At 44.5% G+C, this 25,595-nt stretch overlaps 1 protein-coding gene across 5 annotated transcripts; it reads right to left on the reverse strand.

Annotated features, from left to right (window-relative positions):
* Window positions 1-662: 662 nt before the first annotated feature.
* On the reverse strand, window positions 663-24,616 carry PATZ1 (POZ/BTB and AT hook containing zinc finger 1). 5 transcript variants are annotated; one of them, XM_068157188.1, is made up of 6 exons: window positions 23,352-24,616; window positions 20,894-20,957; window positions 17,682-17,753; window positions 15,170-15,341; window positions 9,404-9,541; window positions 663-7,581 (listed from the first exon to the last, which is right to left on the reverse strand). In XM_068157188.1, exons 1-6 carry the CDS (start codon window positions 24,614-24,616, stop codon window positions 7,163-7,165), a joined length of 2,130 nt encoding a protein of 709 aa, XP_068013289.1. In that variant the 3' UTR covers window positions 663-7,162. The 5 variants fall into 5 exon arrangements, with proteins under 5 accessions (XP_068013289.1, XP_068013290.1, XP_068013291.1 ...); XM_068157189.1 differs by lacking the exon at window positions 17,682-17,753; XM_068157190.1 differs by lacking the exon at window positions 9,404-9,541.
* Between the last annotated feature and the right edge of the window lie 979 nt (window positions 24,617-25,595).

The following is a 25,595-nucleotide window of genomic DNA, read 5'->3' on the forward strand; positions in this document are numbered from 1 at the left end:
TGCAGAGAGCCCTTTTCACAGCTCTGCTGCATGCACCTGGACTTTTATACAACTATTTATGAAAGCAAAGACTCTGTTCCTTAAATATATTTACAGGGAAATTGGGGAACCCTCTGTTGTTTTTGCCACTCTTCTAGAAAGTGTGGGCTCAAACTGTTAACACCACAAAAGGAGGCAAAGACAGGAAGGAAGAAAGGTAGAGTGAAGTTTTACCTCATACTTCACTTCTTTCATTGGAGTAGAATGGTGTTGAGTTAGAACACAGTGACTAATGCCCCAGCACCTGAGGGAGGAAGGTCCAGAAGCCAAAAATGTATTCATATACCCTGTCACATTTTTATTTTCACTGCCTTCCAGGTATTCAGTGAAAACAATACCCAATTTCGTGCAGGTACTTGTTACTCCATCCTCGTATGCTAGAAGAATGCAAGAAATGTCATCACACCAGAAAAGTGCTTTTCTAGTCAGTGAGGCCATCCTGATACAGTGTCACAACCTGCCCACCACACTATGGGTCTTCACACAGAGCTGTGGGGATGGGCCAAGGCTGGAACTGTCTCTGACAAGAGGAAGATTTGGAGGCACCAAGAAGAAATACAGGCTCTCTGTGTCTCTGCTCTCCATCTCCAGGAAATGAATGCATGCAGCCTGCAGAGTTTAATTCTCTTTTGGTTTATTACTATTTGAAAATCAGTTTTTGTATCCCCTTCTACAGAGGCTTCACCTTCCAACAGAACATACAAAAAATACACACAATAGAAAAAAAATTGGAAAAAAAAAAAAAGATAGGTAGGTAAGTTGCTTTATACAAACAGGTCCCTAAGAACCCAAAAAGGCTAAAACAGGCTCGGTTTCAACAGAAGCAGGCCCATAAATAGGCAAGAGACTTCATTCAAGTAGGGAAAGAGTCATTCATCCTCACCTAAGATCCTTTCTTGCTCACACTGAAGACAATGGGAGGATTCCCAACAACTTCAGCAGGAGCAGGATTGGGATTCATCAGAGCCAATGGCAAACTTTCTGCTCCTTCCCTTCCAAGGCACTGTCTCTTCCATATGGCATGCAGCCAGGGAAAAATGCCAGTTTTCCTGGCTCATCCCACACTCATGTTTCAGTTGTTCACTCTACAGGACATCTGAGAACAGCTTTTTGTTTTCTCTCTTACACTCTGTATTTGCAATAAGCGAAGCAAACTTCCAGATCACAGCAGTACTGAAGACAGATTCTGAGCCCAAGAGGCCAAGAGCAAGTCTTGGTTGATTCTTTAAGAGCCGGCAGTCAGTCTGACAACTTTGCAGAGGGCATGTAAAAATTGCCTGGAGAAGGCACTGGTTTGTAGACACAGCAGTCAAAAAGCTATTAGCAAGCATGAGACTGATTTATTACAAAAGCACTTACCCAGGCTCGCTGTGTGACTGCAGGAAGCTCAAGAGCATTTATGGCTGCCAGTGGTTGTATGAGGTGACCCCATGGTCCAAATGGAACCCAGGAGCGAGAAGTGAGTCACTGGAACTTCAGTGAGACACCAGCTACCTGCTTCCTTTAGCACTTCTCAGCTCAGAGAACTCCTAGGTCTCCAAAACTGCAGTGCAGGTAGAGAGGCCACACAGGAAAAACTTCATTCACATAAACCCTGAGAGCAGATCTGCCAGGCAGCCTTTAAATGAATGTAAATATTTCACCTTTCAGGAACAATCATGGCCAAATGTTGCACTTTGCATTACCCCTGAAGTCAGCGAGGCCAAACATTGTGTAGCACAATTTGGCAGGTCAATCAGATCTTGGAACATTCTTACCCAGTGCTTTTCATCACCTCTTTTCATAGCTGGGAACAAAACACAGGAAGAGGCTGTGGAGGACACAAGGTGTTGATTCTTTACAATAAGGAAGTCATTATCTGCAACCACAGAGCAAACAGCTGTGGTTTTTCACTAACCTGCTTCAATCATTCCAGCCCTTAGCACAACCCCTTCCAGTCAGGGCTCTGCACCACTCTGCAGTTATAGCACAATGCTATTTTTAAATTGTTGGTGTTTTAGCCAAATAGTTCTCTGTTTTGCTTTACAGCTGCTAACACAGCTATCTGCAGGGCTCTACACATCTGAGTAGGTACCATACTGGTGTAGGAATGTGTGGAGGGTGAGGGCTTCAAGGGAGCAGGCCAGAAGACATTAGGCCAATGTTGCTCCTGCAACAGTAAGCATGGCCTCAGGCTGCAGCCCAGGAGCCCTGCTCAGGCTCGGGGAGTGCTCCAGGACCTGCTGCCTTCTGACAGGGACAGAGGACACAGAGCAGCAGATTGGGCTGAAAGCCAAATCTGTTCCCAAAGGCTCATTCACGGCAGCTGAAGGATCTTGTTCTAAAATGACATTCAGGATAAAAACCAGGACTCTCTCAGGGGACATGAGAATATTCCAGAATCTGTTTTCCTATTGGATTTGCTCATTTGTTTTGTCTCTCGGGGTGGAGCCGAGAGCATCAGCTCAGAGACTCACTGTGAGCTGACGTTCTAGTCAGTTACACTTGGGTACTGTGCCCTGCAAAAGGTGAATGGTACCAAGCTGATTTAACTTTCGTTCCAATATTCATAGTGCTGTTAAGCTGTACTCATTATGCTGAAAAAGCCAACACATGTGGTGATTTTGTTTGGCACTTGCTCTCAGAGGTTCTGCCACGCTGAACAATTGAAAGTATCTGATTGTTTTTGTGGGTGACAAAGAAAAGCCTTTCCTGTTTCACTGCTTAGAATTTTGGTAGCTGGTTTTTACTTTGTCCATTTATCTCTCATGAAACCCAAAGAGAGCTCTCTCTCTCTCTCTCTCTCTCATTCTTCCAACACTGAAGTCTGGAGTTCCTTTGAAGTTTACTTTGGCATCTACTTCCTCAAGCAAGCACCTTAAAAAAAACATTAAAGCTGAAAGTGGCATCCCACTCCAGACTCAAAGACACGAGTTCGGATACTGATTGCAAGGAACAAAGATTTAGTGAAAAAACAAGACACTAAAGTTACAACAGAGCCTACAAAATCTAGGTTAGCTTTCATACTATCCATTAGTTGAGTTAGATAGACATTCAGTTACACAGCTCTTCTATTCAAGTCATTCCTTACTGCTGACAGCAGCTGAGGGAGGAACAATAATTTCAGGGAATACATGGGAAATAACAAATATTCCCTAAGTCACTGGCACTCAAACAGCTCTAAAACTGTGACTGGGCGTTTGCAATTACTCAAAAGATTGGTAGGAAGACCAATTCCACACAATCTTATAGTTCTAGGCTTCAAAAAACAAACAAAACGATCAACCCCCACATATAATACTTTGCCCTACTGTAATTAAGGCACTGGATTGAGAGAAGGAAAAATCTGTGTTCAATTTCTGGTTCTGCTATCAATTTCCCACATCATCGCTTCAGCCTGAGTGCTCACACGCACCATGTGACTGTGCAGCAGGTGAGCCACGCTGGGATGTTTGCACACACCTAACACGTGACAAATGCAAGGTAATGTCACTTAATTCAACCCAGTAAGTTCACATTAAACTGCTTTACCTTGCATTTGTTATGGATTAACAGTACATAAAGATAAAATTCAGGCAAGAAAAGAAGCCTGAGGATAAGTCTGCGCCCCTATAGCCAACAACACTTAAGCATGCATGCAAGCAGTTTCTAGTCCTTCATATTTCTTTCACTCATTCACCTATAAGCACCTTTTTTTGTCTATCTTTAATGTTTAGATTATAAATGGTTTAGATATTTTCATCATACCTAATACACAAGGGTCTGAGCCTCAGCTGAGGAGTTTAGGGGCTCCTATTATTACAAAGCAATACTGCAGCTCTGATTATCTAAGCCTGTATGAACTGAAGTTCCCTTCCTAGCTGAAAAGAGGGCTGACTCAAACTCTGGATTGCAGTCCCACTGAGACAAGAAGGAAAGGAATGCTGGCCCAAAATGAGAACAGCAATGTCACAGAAACAAGTGAGGCTGCAGCTCAGGGCCCTGAGTTTTCAGCTGGAGTCTGTCTTCGGCTGCACGAAAAGCAGACGTTTCCCGAAGTGGGGAACAGAAAGTATTTGCATGTAGTTTAAATTGCTACCCAGAGCAAAACAACATGCCTCTAAAGAAGCAAAATGCTCTGAAAACACAACACTGCTAGAAATCTGCCCAGCCTCCTGCTGGCACTAGTCTGCACCAGTCAGCGTGCAGGATTGTTAACCATCACGTCAGGATTGTTAACTTCCTGCCCAATTGTCTCCCTGACCACTAGACTGACAAGTGAGTACTTTTCATTCGGTGTATTCATGACAACTTAGTAAGCACTTCCTTTGACAAGCAAAATGCACAGTTAGTGTTTTAGGTTTCCTTTTTAGTGCAAGGCTTTTCTTTCATCAGGTCAAATCTTGTAGTGTTCAGAATTAAATACACATGGTCAAAATTCAGCCTGCCTGTAACACTGAGGAGAGTGGAGCTAAAAGTAGGATGGAAATATACTGTGTTGTGGACTTGGCTTTTGGAGTTGGATGTTATGACCAGTGCACCCTAGGATAGGTGCATACAGAATGCTGAGGATATAAAGAAGAAAGCCTCAGTTCAACAGACACTTTCCTGGGGGCTTGACCACGAGCTACTAGTTAATCAGTGACTGCAGCTGCATTTGGCAATCCCAGTGAGTCATTACACTGACTGGAATGCCTGCTCTACCTGGCTTTCCTGGCAGCTTACAAGGTTGTCTCAGCTTGGTCTAGATTTCAGTATTTTGAAATGTTCTGTTTCCTTTCTGAAATGTCCTGTTTCTACTTGTCCCCTAAGCTTACCAGTACAGCAACAGCAATTCCATGAAGTTTTAGTTGAAGGTGGGTTGGTTTGGGTTTCGATGTTTTTCCCTTTTAAATGAGACTCATACCTAATGCCAGGGATTCTGGGGGAACAGGAATGGAGAAGAACAAGTCCTTCAGTCTCCTAACACAGATTAATAGCAAAACAACAAGTCCACGGCAACATGCTCTCAGTTTAGAAAGTGCTGGTGCTATAAAGAGAAAGCCATTGAGTATTCATCCCTGGTTTGGAATACTTGAGAGCAAGTACAAAAAAGTCGCTTCTTACAGGAGAGAAGCTGGGGCTTCTAAGTCTGTAGGATTTAGAACACCACTCCAAAATCCATGTACTTACAAAAGGCTCTGTAATTCTACAGAGAACCACAACAGGAATGTGCCATATTTCAGTGATGCACCAGCTGCAGGGTCTGGACTGGGAGCATCAGGGCAAGGCGAGGTGTTGCACAGCAGCAGTTTGTGGCTACATTCACATTTACTACAGACGGAGCTCCTGCCGAGGGTGTAGGTCCTGGGCTGAGGTGGTCAGTCCTGCTCCAGCACTGCAGTGATGATGGAGGCAGCTATTTTTTCATAGAATGCAAGCTTGGTGTGGGACTTGGGCTCTTGAGAGTGGCCTTTCTAGAAACGTTCAGTACACACAGCAACTTATTTTACCAGATCACTGCTCAAACCTTGGCTCATTTGCTCACAATTGTGATGCAGAGAAAACTCTTAGCACACAGAAAATGAAGGAATAAATGTTGGGAGCTGTCCTATGTGACCTTGAGCATCAACAGCAGAACCATAATTATAACTCAGAGTCTTCCTAACTCCTAACCCTGTGTTAAACAACATTTATACCTGGATTTGGTACATAAGACCAAGACAAACTACATGGGAAGAAAGGGAGGGTCAAGAAGGGACATTATTTATGCACAAGTGGTACTTTCAGATTATTTGGAACCTCCAACAGCCTAAAGCCCAGCTTCTTTGCATTTTGTCATCAATTATTCTACAGAAATATCCTTGGAAAAGAAAGGAGTTAAGACTGGCTTTTGCAAACCTGACCAGAGGCAGATCAGGAAAGCACAACTGCATCCAAAAAGGCCAGCACCCCAAGAATACAGCAGTGTGCAGTGGGGCCAACGCCTTAGCTCCTGGTTCTCACTTGCACACCTTTTGGGACAGGTGGCTAAGCTGCTCAAAAACCAGACCAAACGAGGGGAATGTAAAGCAACATACTAACTTCTTTAATAAGAGTCCAGTCCAATTCAGCCAAAAGCACTCTGTGAACCCCTGGGTTCATTCACACTAAACAAGTCAGTGGTACATAGTGTTAACCCGAGAGCTGATCGTCTTCACACCCTAGGTCCCCACATGACAAATGAGCACCAGTCAAGGAGACTGCAATGGTATTTTTCCTTCCTTTTTTGCTTTTTTCCTGTTTCTTTTTCTTTTTTTCTTTTTCTTTTTTTTTTTTTTTCCCCATAAAACTATTTCTTTCATAGACTTAAAACAATCAACTAGCCAAGGTATTAATTATGGTACATCTAATAAAAAAAAAAGATGAAAAATACTAACCCTACTGTGACTGCTGCTTTAAGAGTGCTCTGTGTATCGCCTCAGGCCGGCTTTTCAGTAGCCATTCACTACAACAGGTCCTAAAATAATAATAGTAGAGGATCAAAAACTTGACAGCAAGTTTAATAGTTAGAAGTAACAAAAAACAACCTCTTCTGAATAGTGATTTTTGTCAGCAGCTCAGTCCTGCTGCAGCACTCACAGCCTCACAAATCGCAGAAGGGGTTCAAATTGTTTCAGCGTTTCTGGGTTTAAAAGGACAGCTGCACTGTACCTGCTAGGTACCAGGGGCACTCCACTTCATGAAGGATTCAACAAGGGGGCTGCTTTTCAAACTTACTGTTTTCTCTGGGGTAGGTTAGGGAGGGTGGGGACTGGAGAGAGAACAAAAGCATAGCTCCCTGTAGCTGTAGCTCCCCGGGTGCCTCGGTCTCTAGGACTGTCTGATTCTCAGCTCAGTGCTGGCAACTTCTGTTTATTCTAGACCACCACAAAACACCAGCAGCGGCCTCTGAAGCTCCACTGGGTGTTTTGGGTCATCTCTTTACTCAAGGTCACCATCTTCTGTAATTTATCAGCTACGAAGCATTTTCTCCCTCTCCCCAGTAATGGTTTAAAGGTGGGGTAGGGCATGAGAGAAGGAGGGAAGCTAAAATGAATACAAAATTCTCAGCTATAGAACCACATTTCATTATTTCCTCTTTCATTCACAGCATCTTATCATTATAGCCAGACTGCTGCTTTGCTTTGTTAGGATCAAACCCATCTCATTTCCCCTCTGGCCCCATTGGTTGCTGGTCGACCTCTGGATCCACTAAGGATGATGCAAATGCTGACTGGACGATCTGAAACCCAAATGACTCCAGGAGAGACATGTTCTGTTGGGGTGAAAAGGGGGATCCTAGAGCAGGACCAAGGTCCCCCAGTGGCCCTCCAAGGGCCCTGACGTGAACTTTCTGTATGTGTTTGTTCAGATAAGACTTTGATCTGAAAAAGCTGCCACACTCAGGGCAAGGGTACTTCTTCTCTCCTTCTGTCTCCATTTTGTTTTTGCTGACTGCCATGTCACAGGAGAAGGACCCATTGGTGCTCTGTTTCTCAGGAGTCTTGAGGTCACTGGTGTCAGAGAGGTCTCCGTATGAATCAGAACTCTCAATCGGGTCCGAATGTGAACATTTCTGGCCTTCTATGGGAGAAAGAGAAGAGAGCAGTTTTCAGAACCTTGTGTCTCCAAAGCAGTATTTAGCATGCATTCAAACAGAGGACACTGTTAGCAGCATGACAGAATGGCACACACTCAACAGCTTCTAAAGCCCTTGACTATAGGTCCTTTTGGTAAACCACTGGGCTGCTATCAGAGCAAGCTGGCATGATACTGGATGCAACCATAACGGGTCTCTGGTTTATGGATCTCCTTTTTGAATCCCAGAGATGTCTCACAATGCTTATAGCTCAAACACTGCAGAAGGATGGACCTAATGATGAGTTTTTAGCTGTACACTTCACCCCCACACTTCTGAAGTACTGTTGACACTTTGGGGAGAGCCTATAAAGCTAATAAAGTACAACAGGCTGCAGCAAGCTGTGAAGAAACCTGGAAACAGTCAGCAAAGCATCAGGGAGCTACTGTAATGTAAGAAGTGCAAAGCCAGTTAGTCTTGAGGAACTCTTTTCTACAAGGTAAGCACAACACTGGTAGAAGTCACCTTCATAATCTAAAATTGTTCCATCTTTACATACTGCAGTGTGAACCAGGAGAGAGGTTAGGGACACTACTTTAAGTCATTTGGATACATATCCTGGCAAAGCCACTGGAACGTTTGGAGTGTTCCCTGTTCTCCTCTGGCATTGTGCCAATGAAGTTTGTCCACACTTTTTTGCTCAGCACATCTGAATGAGCGTGGGAAACCCAGCCCTAGCCCCCATACAAGTCTCTGCATACAAATGAGCTGTAGCTACTGTTACCTCCCAAAGACCAAAGAACCAGCTGGCACAACCCAAAAGGCAGACTGGCTCTGGACTAGGCATTACAAACCGAACAGGATATGCATGAAATCAACACACCACTGAGCTGGAGTAAATCTCTTGTTAAGCCAGCACACCACCCAAAACCAAAGGGCTCCTGGAGTAACTCAATCAGGACTTCAACAGAGATAAATTACACAACTGTAACTTTCTGCTGGCACAGACCTTGTTTAACCCAGCCTGCTGTGCTCTCCTGGGCAAGAGAAACAGAACTCTTCAGGACAGCCATGGCTTTGAAGAATTTTCTGCTGTTTCAGCTACACCAGGAATACTGACAGCTCAAACCAAGAAGCAAAACAAACTGCTCTATACAGATTAACACACAGCTTTACCTATTCAGAAGTTAAACACTCTTTGGCTAGTCTTCTGGTAACACGTATTTTTTCTTTCCTCCCAGAAGTTAATCACAGGTTTAGTAACAAAGCAAGTAACAGTACTATTATCACCTTCTACCTGTCCTTCTCAACAACAGCACTCAAAAGTATAGTGCAGCTACAGACAGCTGTGTGACTCCTCATCCACCTGAGGATGAATATTGCTTTCACCATTCAAGACTCTTTCTGAACTGCATTCTGCAGCTTCCCCTTGCTTCGCCAGAAATCAGAGACATGGTTTGACTGACATGAGATTCAAGTATAGTGAGACTAAGGAACTATCAAGGATCTGCACATTCAAATACTGACTGCTCCTAGGAAGATGGTGAAGATGAACTAACACGACTTTTTCAGTCCCTAAAATCAAAGAGGCTGCCAAACATTCACATACCCTTATGTGTCCACCTTCTTCCCCCAGACCTGTTCAACTGCCTACCAAGGACAGATGTTACACACTGTGTGATGCTATGTCACTTCTCTACATCTCCCTAAGCTTCTCTCCAGTATTTTCCCTGTCCTTCCTCCCTCCCCCTTCTCATGCCCAGCCCAACATCCCACAACACAACGTTCTACACAGAGCAGCAAGGTGCAGAGCAGCGAGTCTCTTGCCTTTGATGCCATAGGTCCTGACGCAGTGGAACGCTGCTCCCCCATTCGGGATGGACTCCTGGTGCCTGGAGACCTGGGGAAGGGGAACACCGTGGTGGGTTTTAACATGGACCTTTAAGTAGGAGGCAGAGGAGAAACCTAAACAAGATAAAAGGAGATGAGATCCTGCCATCAGCAAAGACACACATCTGCCTTCCCTCTTCCTTTAACCATTCTCTTGCTCCCACTCCCTATGACATTGTACTGGCTTGGCTTCTGCTTACCTACAACATGCTCACCTAGCGCTCCTAGACACAGGCAGGCAGTGAATGCAGGGCATGCCCTTCATTAGACTTCAGCTGCATTCTGGAAGTCATGATGAAAGAACAGCCTCCTTCAGAAACAAACCCTACATAAGCAAACCTAGCAGATGACATCAAACTCTCTCAAAAAAAGGCGTCAGAGACACAACACAAAGAGGCACCCATGTCTCGTTTTTTGTGCTGGTTTACTCATTTGATTTCAAAACATAATCACAACCTGATAATACTTTGGGAGATGCTTCAAATCAGTTCATTTTGTGCTGTTAACCCTTTAAGGAATGCTATTCAGTAACACCTCTCCTTGGTAAAGTGTGTTTCCCCTTTAGGTTGCTAGCACTGAGAGTGAATACCAACAAGAAGCTGAAACTGTTGAGCTTCTGAGGAATAAAATCTTGTCCTCTAATTTATTCCATTCAGCTCACCCTGAGTTTTAAAAACCACCCTAGCACTAATGTTTTGTCTGCAGTTAATAACAACAACAACAGAACAACAAAATTATACTATTAGCTCTGATCTGGAAGCCCAAACCAATGAAATTAAAAACTGACTTCTGAACCAGAGAGTTTGTTACATTTGTGCATCTCAAGGGTTAACATGAGTTGGCTCTTTTTTTAAGTCTCACAAATATGGTCTTTGGCTTTATTTAATGCAACAAGTTATCTCAGGTGTAGTGTGGAGTGGCTTTAAATTCAGTTTTAATAAGATTTGCAATTAGCATTAGGACATTTGCACCGTGTACAAGGCACAAGGAGGACACAGTGAGGAAGACTTCCTGCACAGGTAAGCCTGTCAATAAGTGTCTTCATTTTCTATGATATTTGTAACAGAGCACTATGGCACTTTCCTATTACAAACATTTGCCTTCAACAACTGAGAACACAACACAAGTTTCACCATCACAGACACAGAGTCCAGGTTCCCTTTCTGAACAGAGAAAGCCCAAGGCCAAGATTATTTTCAGCCAATACAGCTTCTACAGCACAAGCCCTTGCAAGAGAACTTCCACAGCAATGCATCACCTCAAGTAAGAACAGATCTACTGCTGGGAAACCATTCTTACGATGATATAACTGCATTTACATTTGGTGACACATAATGCTGTGTTAGGAAAGCTGCAAAACCAGCACTGGCACCTCTCTGGGGTGGATCTTCTGACAGCAGCTGTTAATTTCAGGCGCTGAATTTAACAATGAATGGGGCTTTAATATAGAATTCCCTGTGCCTACCCAACAGAATCGCTCTGCCCATGCTTTTCTTCAAAGCTGGGATTAAAGAGCATTCAGAGGTTGAGAATGATACATACAGGACCTGCAGAGCAAAACACAACCCCACAGCAACCTGCTGAAGGCAAAAAAAGGGCAGGTTGCTGAGAATGAACAAGAGGGAGGTGCTGCAGACCCCTGAGTTGAAGATAAAAGTACAGAAAAGTAGACACATGACAAATGAAGAAACAAGCACACAGAACTCTCAAAGTACAATGGAGCAGAATCACCCAAGTCAAGTCATTCAGTGAATTAATGTCCTCTGAAATAATGCCAGACTTACTCTCAGACACAAATTCTGTGCTAAAAATCACACTGGGCCACAAAAGAATGCATGTGGTCCAAATACCAAGACTGACTGTAGCCATGGAAAGAACCAGTGTTTGACTCAGAGAGAAAAGGCCACGATACACAGATGTATGCTTCAGCTGCAATGTACTCCTCCTATTTCATACAGGTGTCTTAACAAACAAATGCTTGCTGAGATGAGGGTCTTTATGTAGCAATGCATTAAAATCTCACTGCCTACCAATACAAAAACCAACTCAGCTGCTCCCTCTTACTCTCTATAATGCTTGACACAGGCAAATCTGAAGTTGTAATCTCTGCCACACAAGACTTTTTCTGAACTCTGCAGTTCTATTTGCAGAGTACATTGTTTCACCTACTGCAAAGTGCCCTCAAAGAGTGCTAGCTTCCCTGTGTGCACTTGGCAGATGAACATGTGAGTCATCAGCTTCCACCACAGCAGTAAGAATGCCAACTGCTTCACAGGAAAGGGAGATTTGTTTGTTCATTTGCCTTTATCTTTGTTATTTTTTCTGAAGCACTGGCACTGGCCTTTTCTTTTGTTTCCACCAGACCTTAATTATGAGTGCCTGTCCTAGGAAGATGAGTGATTCATGGACAACAATCCCTTAGAATCAAAGTCGGGCCAGTGCAAAGGACTAAGTGGCAGTAGCTTCCAAAGCAGGAAGGTATTTACTGCTTTACCCATAGACATTTTTCAGCTCTGCAGAACAGATCATTTCTTCATTTCACAGGAACCAACATTTTTAATGCATAGAGAATAAATTATCTGCTTTATATAAATGGGACCTATCCCTTGATCTCTTAGAGAACATCCATAAGGAGATAGAATATAGAAGTAATTGCAGGATGCTCCTTTGTCAAAAATTCTCATTTGGATTTATCTGGAACATCCAGACAACGTGTCCTGCTTTAATCAACTCTCTATTCACCATGAAATACATGAGAATTCAGCTTATTATGAAAAAAAAAGGTTAAAAAAGACCCATCTAACTTGTGACTGGAATATTCACCCATCTCCTCTCTCAGCTGAGTTCTGTGAAACAAACAATTTGTATGTGTCTGAAACAGAAAAGGGATCTCCTGAGCTGCACATCATTACAAAGTACCAGTTCTACACTTGCCAGAGTCATTCATCTACTCTGAAAAAGCCCCCGCAGGCAAATCAAGTTCCTAAGGATGGCAACAGAAGATTATGTAACAAAAAAAGCAGGAGCAGGTCTTCTTTATTTAAACTGATTAAAGAGAATTTGCCTTAAATAGTGAGGATTAGTTTTCATCATTCATTTAGAATTTAGATGAATTCTTAAGGGAAAAACAAACAGAAAATCCCAGGAATAAAAAACAAACACTGCACAGCTTCCCTGATTTAACAAGATTTAATTGCTTTCATCATTATTTTAAGCATAAAGGCCCCAAGTAAGAAAATAATCTGGAAAAAGATTAAATCAGAGATGGTTGTCTTCAGGCATTCTACTGCCACTTTCTAAAATAGGTAAATAAATAGAATCAGCAAATGGGTACATGCCTGCCATGGCAAACCAGTGGCTCCTGCTTTCAGTCATCTCCTAAGTCCAATAAACCTTTAGGGGAACGTGAGACACACGAGTTTCCACAGGCAAGGCTTCAGTCTGATGGGCTCAGTTGAGAGACTCAAAGGTCTCTTTTTAACACTAGGATATGTTCAGCTCTAAGAGGCACTTTTTCATCCTTTTGGGTTCTTTTTTCTCTTTGGTGGGCCAACATCCAAAATTCTCTCTACAACCAGTTTGGGCATTCTTGATGACAGTTACTATATCCAGAGCTTGATAACAACTGCACCCAGAACCTGACAATTACTATATCCAGAACTAGCTAAGTTCCAATTAACAAAGCACACCAGCAGGTTAGCTGAGGTCAGAATGAAACATCATGCCATTACAGCCACTTCACAGTCATACTCATGGGGACAGTGAGTAGCTTCTGACTGCACCAAAGCCTATCAAAGCCATGTTTCTAACCCAGGAATTTCCTCTATAATTCACCTCATCAGGCTGTTCGATTTTAAAAGATACTCTTTTAAAACAATGAACACCACAATTTGATTCTAGAACACTTTAGGTTAACAGTTCTGCTGTCTTGGGTCATAAATGTATAATCAAAATTCATGGTATACAACGAGATCACAAGCCAGTGTGTTGACAAATCCAGTGTGCATCTTCCCTTTCCAATGACTTTTAAGGATGGGTAGCTATATGTGGCAATAATTCACCAGGTTTAATTACATTTTCTAAGCACTGAGGTAAACTGAAATTCACAGCAGACTAAGTTCTGACTACAGACATGAAATACACAAACTATGAGAAGAAAGCAGTCACCTAAAGTCTGATGTACAACAGGCTCCCTACCCCTCTACAGAGAAGGGTGTATTTTATGCCAATTTCCCTGCACATTTAAACCATTCAGTCTTTTCATTGTTTGAATGCCAGACCTGCCTTTGTCATGCCTGCTCAGTGTTGAAAGAACTGCAGTGACATCCAGTGGTAGCCAAGCTGAAACTCGAGCCTGCAAAATCTTGGCAGCAAGATGATTCCAACCCACCCACAGGAGTTTCTGTTTGGCACCATGTTCAACTGAAGGAATGCAGGAGAGCACCTGGATCTTGGACAACGTCTTCCATATTGTTACACAAAATGAACTGGGATAACTTAAGCAACTTTTGCAGCAGACAGGCCTTCAGCTGAAAAGGAGGCCAAGCTTCATTCCATGACATCTACCTGCATCTTCAGAACCTGAAGATTTCCAGCCTTTTCAACTCAAACTATCAACATCACTTTCAGGACCTAAGGGACTGTTCAACTAATGGAAATATCTGCCTTGTAATTTAATGTCTCATTACTCATCAACTCCTAGTCATCCAATAGTTCCCTCTGCAAGTCCTCACATTAAATGCAGAACAGCTTCATTCTCAGATTTAACCTCTCTTAAATTACAAAAGGGAACATACATCATAAAAAGAATGACTCATCAGAAAAAGAAAGGTCCCAGAACACTGCAGCAGCCTCTTACACTTACTAGGCACATGTGTGTAAGCCAACAACATACTTTGAACTTGGGTATTCATCATTCAAAAAGAAAAGGACACCAGCAAGTACAAATTATTTTTCCAGTTTGCTGTACATGCCACAAAGTCTAAATTTACATCTCTCTTCACCTGAAGAGTACCATAAACAGATGGGAAAGCTTCAAAAGCTCTTACTCATATCGTTCAGTTTTAGGTAGTCCTGTGAGGAGCAGGGAGTTGGCCTCAACACCCACTTGAGATACTCTAGACAGCTATGAGAAGCTGTCTTTGTACAAATCCAGGTAAAGCACATTTCCAGTGCTCTTTACAGACCCTGGTTTAGAAACACATGTTGATGGGAAGCAATTTCTTGTGTTTAGAGGGAGAAATGGCTTGACTCTACTGCTGCACCAGGAGGTTAAGCAAAACTGATCATGTAGGTTATTTTTTTAATGTCCAGGGTAGAATTTTCAGCTTGGTGTGTATTTCAAAGATTCATCTTCCAAATGGACTCCAATCTAACCAGGTACAGAAAGGAAAAGAGGTGCACAGTGAACAACAGCAAGGCAAGTACCATGGCTACTGTATAGAGCTCCAGCTATCAAGCAAATCAAATTCTAAAAACTGTCTAGGAACAATTTGGTTCAGCTCTAAGCTGAGCTTCTTCAGGAGCTCTCAGCCATGTAAAAAGGCCAGATCTACAGCTCCACCAGTTTCAAATTTTTAACCATTCAGTAGGAAAACCAAAGCATATGGTGTAACCTCCTGCTGCAGGCAGCCCCAGAGCCTCACAGCTTCCCCTCAAGCATTGTCCCACCCTGCTGAAATAACAAAAGAGTTTCTTCATTACCTCGGTTACAGATAGTGCAGAAATTGCTTGGTCCTTCACTATGCTTCTTCAAATGATCTGCCATGTATGCTGCTCTCAAGTACTTCCCACACACCTGGCACGGAACTTTGTCTTCATGACATGCTAGGTGTGAGCGCAGTCGGTCACGAGTGGCAAAGGAAGCGTTACAGGTCTGCAGGTATAATGAGAACCATGTGACTGATCAACTCCGCTAAGAGCACTGCTGCTTAGTACTCTTTAAATACCTCAGATCCTGTGCAAACACACAGATGACATGATGCACAAGCCATTTTCCCACAAAAAAGTCAGGTGACCAGCACAGTGCACAAAATGTGATACTAACTCAGAGGAATTAAAAAGGCAAGAAAACAGCTCTAACATACTACAGGCAGTAAAGCTTAAATCAGGATAGAATTGTAAGGCCTTCACTCCTATTTGAGAATGAAGGTACTAAAACTTTAAGTAATGTTTAAGAAAAGAAATAGCATAAACCATTGCCTTTACAGTAAGTTCTGCCATTTCACTGAGCCATTACAATCACTTTAGACCACATAAAATGCCCTCCCTGTCCTCTTCTTAAATTTTATTCCCTGTCTGATCGGTCTAACTGGTACACAGAATCTCTTTGAGTGTGAAGACGTTACAAACAAAGCATCAGAGAATTGGCTGGGATGAAAACATGGTGACAGACAGTAGAAGAGCCATCCTGGTATCCACATTAGCAGTGCAGACAAATTATAGAAGTGAAGCCTCAGAACTGAGCAGGTATCAAAATAACGGCATGACATTGTAATCTCCTTACAACTTACCCCTGACCAAGGCATACCAGGAAACAAGCTTGATGTGGCATAGGTAATATTGATGCTACTTGCCCCACTTCCCATACGTTATCCACATGATGAGGGAAGGCTCCCTCCCATTATTACAAGCACAGCAGTTGGCAGGCACACAGGCTATGTGTGCAGCCCATTACAACAGCCTGCCAGTTCTGAAAGGCTTGCTCTGTCTCCAACAGGTGAAGGGAAATAAATCACCAGCAATACACTGTACAAGGTATTAAAGATCTAGTCTGAAACCACTGCTCACAAGTGCAAGAGGAAAACCAAGAATACACACGTTAGAACTGACCAGAGCAAGCAGGCAACAGTGGCATTCAGGATGTACCAGTGTTTTGTTTATACCACCTTGAGAGAAAATGAGGCAGTTTTAAGCTGTATAACCAGAACCCCCCAGGAGATAATGTTAGGCCGTGATGAGACCTGGGAACTGGATATATTCTGTCTTTTCAGGTATCAGTGTGCAATTCAACAACTATTTTAACAAAGACAGACTTGTTAAGTTAACAGTCCTAGTACAATTCTAAAATTGTAGCTTCAAATAAATGAAATTGATAATGCAGAGGAGGATAAACTATGTCATTTTACATAATTTAGGCAGTCAACAGCTGAATAAAAACAAAACATTGAAGGCAGCTGAAAAGTACCTATCAATTTCAGCAGGCTTTACACTCACTCGATCCTATGAGATGCTTAAGTACAGCAAACTCCCGCAGAGCTGAGGCTACTCTGCAGCAAGCACAAGACTTAGCACCTCAGAGGATCAGGACTTAATGAACTTAGAAAGACAACAGTCAAATGATCTAGATTTCTGCGACACACAGAGTTTAACTAAGCTCACAAGACAAAGATTTGTAAATTACAAGCAGTAAGGAGGCAAATCCTTGAATGTGAACATTTCTCCTCCTCTGAAATTTCTGTACACAGCGCTGAGCAAAACAGGTGCAGCTTTCACTTACTGAAATGTCCTTAGAGGTAAACACCTATTTAAGGCAGGATTCCAGCACTGATGCTAAGCAATCTGTTGGCTATCAACTAAAGATGTATAACTAGGCAATCAAGGATGACAGCCAAGAGATCTTTCATCAATGGGTCTAAAAAACACTGAGCCCCAGTAAGCATCCACACAAAGCATTGGGAGTGCATCAGTTGATGAAGCAGATCAGAGACAAATCACAAACACAGGGATGCCAGAAGGAAAACTCTTTATCTGTCCCAAACTGAATTTATCAGGTTGAAAGCTTAGGGAAAGGCAATATAATAATTTCTGTGTTTCTCACTCTTGCTGCTGAGTTGTGCAAAGCTCAACTTTGCACAAATTATATAGCAAATGTATCTGCAAAGAAGCTTAAAAATAATAATAATAGTAATAATATTAAGTCCAGTGGAGAAAGCAAAAACCACTTTAGCTGAATTGTAACAATGGGAGACAGGACTAGCTTTAAAGAAAACCCCAAAGTTAATATTCCAATAGTTAATATATATAAAAGGTATAGAGAAAAAAAAAAAAGTTTTACTTTACAAAAGATGTGAAGTGCTAAATGAGTGCTAAGTATTTATAATTAATTGTTAATCATAGAAGAAAACTCTCCAGTGCTTTCCTATCAAACATTGCACAGGTATATAAATAGATCAAAAAGAATAATAAAGTTTAAAAAACATTGTTTAAGAAATACCTCTTGAAGGTTCAACTTTTCTATGGATGTGGATGTCTCTGAGCTTATTCCATGGTGGCTGCCATTTTCCTGCTAATAGGCAGGAAGTAAGAGAAATTAGGACAGAAAGAAACTCATTCTGCATTGAAATCAATGGGAAAAGCACTGGACTTGGAATGCCAATTTTAGGTTTACTTAAATAAATAGACCTTTTTCTTTGTTAAAAGTTACACTTTAATTCAACCTCTTTGTTTTTGGTTTTTTTAGTTATATTTAAATTGCCAGAGGAGTAACCTGTCTCTTGCTTCTGAGAAGGAGCAAACTTCTGTTTTCTCCCCATGTGCTATCATACCTACATGTATTCAGATCACTGCTTCTTCCCAAATTGCAGACTAACTCTCACACCCTTCCCTCAAAGCCAACAATCTAACTTCACCCCTTCCCACAACAAGTCAGCAAACTGAGATATCCCAATCTGGCTAGAAAACTGACTTACCCCTTCTCCTACATCCTCAACTCACTGTCAGATCAATAAAAACAAACACACAAATAAATCACAGCGCAACAATCCAGTAGCCTTTTTGTGTTTTGACTGGATACCAAAGCAACTTCTTGGATTTGACTTCTCAGCTGCCTTGGCTCTGTGGAGGTCTTTCCTATGCTGAGTCTATCTCAGCAGTAATGAAAAAGCTCAGGTCTTTGTCTGGCATCAGGTGCTACAGGTGCTGGAACTTAGGGGTAGTTCACAGATCTGTGACGCACAGTTGTTATTTTAGGGGGGTGAATGCAATGTTGAGCACTGAACACTATAGCTATTACTGTCATGTCCAGCTTGCACGTGTCCTGCTTCTCACAGTGTCACTTTATATTTATACTGAGGTTGGCTTGACACCTTCATGCTTTTGTTTTGGTAGTACAAAAGGCATATTAGATAGCCACTGGTCTGCAAAGATGTACAAGAGCTCCAGTAAAATGCCAGCAGACTTAGTTAAATGATTTTTAACTGACAGGATTTCTCTTTTGCAGTAAACATAATCAAAGCATGAAAACAATGGGAATTTTCAGCAGGAATGGATTCAAAGAGGATACTCAAAGCTGTTCAGGCTACTCTCATGGGGGAGCTAATCTGCCAAACAAAATCAGTGAAAAGAGAATGGAAAATGAAGAAACACCATACCAATATTAAGCTATTTTCCTTCTCAGTGGCCAGATTCTGTGTTTAGATACATGTAATGGAAAAGAAGTGTCACTGGTTATGAGATAATCACAAAGAGAACTCCATCAGTTCATGCATCGGCTTTGAAACAAATTTTCAGTGTGACAGCACCCCTTCTGTGGTTTGTACCATCTACACCAGACCTGGGCACACTTTAGAAGTCTGACAGGGTATTATCAAGTATTGCAAAGACACACAACAGCTTCTTTAACAGATGTTCTACACCTTAAAGATTCATGAAAAATTAACTTTGCAGGGTTAAGCAGTCAAAAATCAAGAACAAACCAAGCCTGAATGACATCCTCTACTCTGTCCTGATCTTTGTAGTATACAGCCCCACACCTTTTAACTGAAAAGCATCATGCATACAGTATTATTCTCACAAGGAGAGAGGCTATTCTTAGAAACTGCTATCATAAATACAAGTGTGCAAGGAAACAGAGTAGAGCTTGGCTCTACAATCTCAGCTTCCGCAGTCCTTTACTCCCTAGCTCTTAGCGTGTCCTCTAATTCACACTTTTACAGAGTGCATATTTAACATTCTTAAACCAGTCAGAAAAATACAAAAGAAATTGTCAGGCATTAGCTGGCAAAGGACAATTCACCTCTGTGAACCTTATTCATAAGCTGTGTTAGTTTGGTAACCTTGACATCAATCGGCAAAAGCCTGAGGAGTTTCTGCTCTGGTCAGGACCTAAACATTCATTTCCATATTTGCACACAAATACCTGCTTATGGAAAAAAAATTGTAGTCATGTTCAGTTCATCCCCCCAGACACCTTGCTATCCCCAAAGTGTGAAGTCTTTTTGTGAGAGGAATCTTCCATTTACATAAATCTATAACCCCTAAATCATCTTAAGAAGCATAAACCAATTTAATGCTTCATATAGGCTAGCCAGTTAGATCAATGTGAGGGCTCTATGGCCTGATTTTCAAAGGTGCTGGGCTTCCACATGGGGCTCAACAGAAACTTTTAGATGGCTTCTGAAAAAAAATGTTCACTGGATTAGTCAAGTTGCAAAATGGCTCAAAACTCCCATTGTTTGGAGGAAACACAGGAGAGAAGAAACAAATGCAGAGCAGAAGGCAGCACTGACACAGGATGGGCCAGGTTTATAAAATGTGGCTAAAAAAAATCTAGAAGAAAGAAAATCCTCAAACCTTCACTGCCTTCAAAGAGAACAAAAATTACCTCACAACAACTTTTTGAAAAGAAATAATTAAATAAATCTTTTTTTCCAGAGACCAAGCATGGACACTGTGAGCCTAACAAATGGCTCATAACTTTGCCCAGCAACTAGGTGAAGGCAGTGGGTGATAGTGGAAGCTAATTCTCAACTTTGGTTTTAATTAAAACTTTGAGGCTCCTTTTAAGTCTCTCTACAAATGAATTACAAAGTATCTTTCTTGATTTGATCTTTAAACCCTAAGGAATAATGTATTGACTGTAAACCCCACATATAACATCAAGACATTGTATTACAAAGAATACTGTAATGATGTTAGTTACATTTTCCCCCAGATAAAAAAAAAAACCTTCCAACTTTGCTCAGTGCAATGTTCTGAAAGTTATGTGATTAAAAGTATCTTGGCAAGTTATGACAATTCACCAATTCTGTTTGAAATTATTCTCTAAAAAAAAAGAAGTCAGCATTTGAGCTTCCTGTTGGCAACAAACAACTGCAATAAAAAAGTGGGGGGGGGATGGGGTGGAGGGAATCACTGATGCCACTGACTTGCCTAGGGACAAGGTGGCTGGGTATGAGATGCAGGGTAAGACTGGGATAGAGCAGCAGGGAATAACATCTGGTAAAAGGGGAGGGAGGCAGGAGGACCACAGCTGTAGCTGACAAAAGGGGTTGGGGGACAGGGGGGATGTAATGCAGCTATCACTAGTGAACACTTATTTACCAACAGTCATCCCAGTTCACACACTGACACTTCACAACTGTCTGCACACATGAATGCAATGCCAAAGATTACCCAAACATCATTCTAAACCCCTCCAGCTCTTACCTGACACTTGTGAGGTCTCTCTGAGGTATGCACCTGTTTGATGTGTCCATTCAAGTGGTCCGGCCTTAAAAGAAAATACACAGAAGCACACTTAAAAAAAAATACTCAAAACAAACTTACCGTTTCAACAAAAAAACAACCAAACAAAGAAGTTAAGATCTGAACCCAGTGGTGGATCTGCTACAACAGGAGTGATATCGAACTTTCTAGGAACCAGGTCACCAGCTGGGACTCTACCTTGGCAAGCACCCTCTCCAACTGGCTAAAAAGGCATCATTTTCTCTGGAAAAAAAGTCTGCAACTGAATGATCAGAGAAAACAGGAAACACAAGCTACAATTTTCAAGCCTGCACATCCCCTTCCCAAATCCTATTTAGATCTGACAGTCAGGGCACTTTGATTTACAATTGCTGCATGTTTGAAAAATCAGACCCTTTTGGTTCATGTCCCGAGCACCGATGTAAGAAGCCAACTTTAAGCACCTCTGCGCAAATAGAAGGACTCCAAACTGTTGCTGGGACATTATTTTCCACCAGCAAGATGAAAAAATCCTGTCCTAACACAACTTGGTGGGGAGACTGCATTACTACAAATAAAGTGCTCCGAAGGTCCCCACTAGAAGGTGCAATGGAAGAGCAAATTATTACTGGAGGAAGTTAGACAATTCTTCAAAACCAGTAAAGCCTATTTTGAAGAAGTGAGGACTGAATAGCTGCAGATTTTCCTGGTGGGAGTTTCTCCTAGTGGGAAGAAAGCTTTTCATTGTATTAAGCCAAAACTGCTTGGAAACAAGTTCTCCTCCCTCTCCTCCCCCAACTTTCCAGCTGCACCAATGAGAGGGCTGGGGATGGAATTCACGCACCGAAGAAAGAAAATAGACTGAACTTTGCAGCCAGGCTGTTAAACCTGATGCTCCAGCAAATGGGCTGGAGCGGTGTAACCGGAAAGACTGGTTGGGGGGGTGGTCCTTCTAGGTACCTCAAGCCTAGCAACCTCACGTGCGGTGCTACTGAATGAAGGAAAGGATACTAAAATTAGCCATCATGGTTTCCAACCTCCTCTGGCTGCTCCTAGGGCTGAATACTGAAACTCCACGAATGAGTCTCCACTCTCCATTCATACTTGGGTTTACAAAGACAGACAAGACATTTGTGGCGTTTACTTTTGCAACAGCACTCCTGCCTGTTCACACCGCAACTGGAAAAAGGGAGAACTCCACATCTGCCTTCCAGTTTCCCTTGATGACAAAATCCTTTCACACAGCAACAGTGGGAATCTTGTAATAAAAGCTGGGAGATGGTCCTAGGTAGCACTTTCACTTCTAGCTACAGATAAATGTTTCATGTTGTGACTTTCCATCACTAAATGTGCAGTCCTTATGAAGGTGCACCCCTCATGTCGGTTTGAACAAAACCAAAACAAAGCAAAGAAAAAAAAAGGAGTCTAGGATTTTGCGATTCACGTCAGTAACCGAAAGTTCCTCTATCAAAAGGAGAGCTAGCGGGGCACAATTTCTACATCGATGTAACTGTGTCATTTCTAGCCCTCGCAGCACTTTGATTTGGTTTTGGACCCCAATTCCTTCCCTCCTGCTAGCGCAAATGAACCGCCGCAGAAAACCGACTGCTGCTACAAAACGAAAACAGAGCGTCCGCATCCCCCTCCCCCCACTACTGCTAGTCTCAAAGCGAGCATCAAACTTCCAAAGGCGCTTCAAATGCATTAACTCGGACTGCAAGATACCACTAACACGACTACGTGTATCAAGCTACTTATTAACTCCCACAAACAGCGACAACAATCAGCAACATTAAATGCACGGATCTTACGTATGTTGCAGGGCAGAAACAGGATCCCCTTCAGAAGGATGTAAACCCAAAGGACACAAAGATCATGTATTAAAAGATACTTGATGATGCAGCCTTTGAAATCTCACCTCTTCCTTCACATTTGGGTGATAAAAAACATTACGAACTAAGAGAAATGAAGGGAAGTTAAGAAAAAGAAAATTTTAAATGGATACCAAAAAAGTAATAATCTCGAGATGTATTAATATTTTGCACTTCAACAGCACCTTCAAACTACCTACAAATCAGTAGTCTCAAGACACCTACGTGAGGCAGGTAACTATTTCAGCACTCATTTCACAGAAGAGTCATTTGAGGGAGAGACCAACTGATTTGCATAAGGGCACGCATACACCAAGCCTGGGACAAAGCTAGGAATGTTACCCAGAAGCTAACTGACTCCCAGTTCTGTGTCTTAATTACTTTTAAACCCTTTCAAGAGACTGTAGAATAGCATCCCAGAGGAAACGCTGGAAGTATCGTTTCTCGAGACATTTCTAAGTGGAACAGTCAAACTGTCCCAAGTACAAATTGCACATTTCCCAAGGGATAGGAAGTACAACTTCCTAGGTTTCCATTTGTGCCTACGGTCCTTACAGGTATTCTCTTACCTGGAAAAGCCTTTTCCACAGCTCTGGCAGATGTAGGGCTTTCCCACAGAGCCGTCGTGAGATCGAACATGATAGGACATCCTGTCCTTCCGCTTGAACCGTAAGCCACACACTGGACAAGAGTAAGGCTTCTCGCCAGAGTGCGACAGCTTGTGCCGATTCAGGTGGTACACATCCCGAAAAATCTTGCCACAGATTTCACAGGCCACCTGTTTCCTCGTCCTGCTTCTTTTTCGGGGTGCATCGGGGTCATCCGGACCAGGGATACCATTTTCACCCAGTCTTGGGGGAGGGATGTCTATGTAGCCCAGCTGTAGGCTCGTCACCCCATGTTGAGCCTCATGTTGACGAAGACGATTGGCATCTGTAAACACTTTCCCGCAGAGGCCACAAGGCAGGATACCAGCCTCTCGCAGGCCTCCTGGGGCACCAAACATCATGGAGTCCAAGAGATTGGCTTTACGTGGACGCCCTCTGCCCCTCTTGGTGCTTAAAGTAGGAGCACTAGCAGTGACATTTTGGAAGGGTGAGGCCAGCAGAGGTGGGGACAGAGGTCCTGCCACCATGGGTAGGCGGTCCACACCCTGCAGCACAGGCAGGGAGGACTGTGCAGCAGTGAGCGCAGCCCGCGTGGCCTCGTCTTCAGGCATGCCAGCAATGCCATTGCCATTGGGTGCCAAAGTGGCACCGTTGGTCATGTCAAGAGGGAAGCCGAGGTCAGCAGCCCCCGGACGGAAGAGCATAATGTCGGGGCGCGCAGGGGGAACGAGGATCTGCACGTTGGATTGCTTGATGACCTCCTGGCAGATGTCAATCACGGAGCGCATCAGCAGGAACTTGGCGGCCGTCATGAGCTCCGGGAAGCTCTCCAGCCGCACCACGATGCGCGACGTGTAGGCGAAGTCCAGGATGTCTCCGAACACCTTGGAGCTGATGGTGTGCATCTCCAGCTCCCGCCCGCCCCCGGGGGCACCGCCGGCCGCCCCCTCCGTCGCGCCCCCCTCCGCGCCGCCGCCGCCGCCACCTGCCCCGTCGCCCAACTGCGCGCTGAACACCGACTCGAAGTACTCGCTGCAAGCGGCCAGCACCGCCCGGTGCGCCGGGAAGCTCTCGTCGCCCACGCGCAGGAGTACGTCGCAGAAGCGGCCGCCGTTCTTGCGCTGTTGGTTGAGGCTGTGCAGCATGTCGGCGCTGTGCCGGCTCACCTGGTACGTGTAGCAGCCCGCCGAGGGGCCGCAGGCGGCGGCTTCGCTCACCCGCTCCATGGGGCTGCGCCGCCCCGCTGGCGCCCGCAGGGGGCGCGCGCTCTCAGGCCGCCCGGCGGCGCGCGCCGCCTCCTCCTCCCCGCCCCTGTCCGGGCCGACGGCGGCGGCGCGCGCTGCGCTCCCTGCACAGCGCGAGGGGATTGCGGGGGGGGGCGAGACAAAAGGCTCGGGCGGCGGAGGGGCGCGCGCCGCGCGGGGCCGCCGCGGCCGCCGGCGCGCGAGCTCGGCCCGGGCCCGGCCGCCACGAGGCGCTGCGGCCGCCGGAGGCCAGGGGCGTGCGCGGCGCGGCTGCAGCGAGCCGGGAGGGAGGGGGGGCGGCTCCGGCGGCTGCGGCTCCGGGCTGCCGGCTCCGTCCGTCCCTGTGTGTTTGGAGCGGAGGAAAGATGGCAGCGGCTGCACTTCCTCTTGCACTTTCACCCCTGGGGGGAGGAGAAGGAGGGGGGCGATACCACCCCCCCTACAAAAATCCAGCGGGGGCCCCCCGGCTGCTGCTCCCCGACCAAGCGCCGCCGCCGTCGCCGCCGGCTCCCGTCCGAGCCCCGCCCGCTTCGCCGCACCCCGCACCACCGGCACCGCAAACTTTCCTCTCTTCTTTGGGCGAGAAGACCCCCACCCTATTCATAGAGACCCCCCCCTTCAGCCACTCGGGCTCCCCCCTGCCCCCCCGCTTCCTGCCCCCCTCCCTCCCCGCATCCGCCAATGCAAGAGCAGCCAGAGCCAGCAGGCCGGCCCCCACCCCGCCCGCCCGCGGGGGCTGGGGGCTGCAGTCTCCCCCTTCCCCAGCACCGATCCTCCAATGCCGAGCCGGCAGTGAAGGCCCCCGCCCGCGGCACACGGGGGTGGCCGGGCTGTGCTCGCCCCCTCCCCCAAATATCCGGGCTGCAGCTCGCCCCCCAGGTCCCCCTCCCGTCGGAGAGAGGGGGAGGGGCCGGGGGGGAGACAGAGGGGGGGGTGGGGGTGGGCTGCAGGCCTTCTACCC

Source organism: Melanerpes formicivorus, unplaced genomic scaffold, assembly GCF_026170545.1.
Source record: "Melanerpes formicivorus ecotype bairdi unplaced genomic scaffold, bMelFor1.0.p_v2 SCAF_36, whole genome shotgun sequence".
Classification (NCBI taxonomy): domain Eukaryota; kingdom Metazoa; phylum Chordata; class Aves; order Piciformes; family Picidae; genus Melanerpes; species Melanerpes formicivorus.

Coding starts and splice junctions, on each gene's coding strand:
- PATZ1 (XM_068157188.1), bottom strand. CDS start 24,616: ATGGAGCGGGTGAGCGAAGCCGCCGCCTGCGGCCCCTCGGCGGGCTGC. Junction 9,542..15,169: donor CTGCACTATCTGTAACCGAG/GTAATGAAGAAA, acceptor TATCTTGTTTAG/GTTTCTCCTCTGCCTCCTAC. Junction 7,582..9,403: donor CAGGACCTATGGCATCAAAG/GCAAGAGACTCG, acceptor TTTCTCCCATAG/AAGGCCAGAAATGTTCACAT.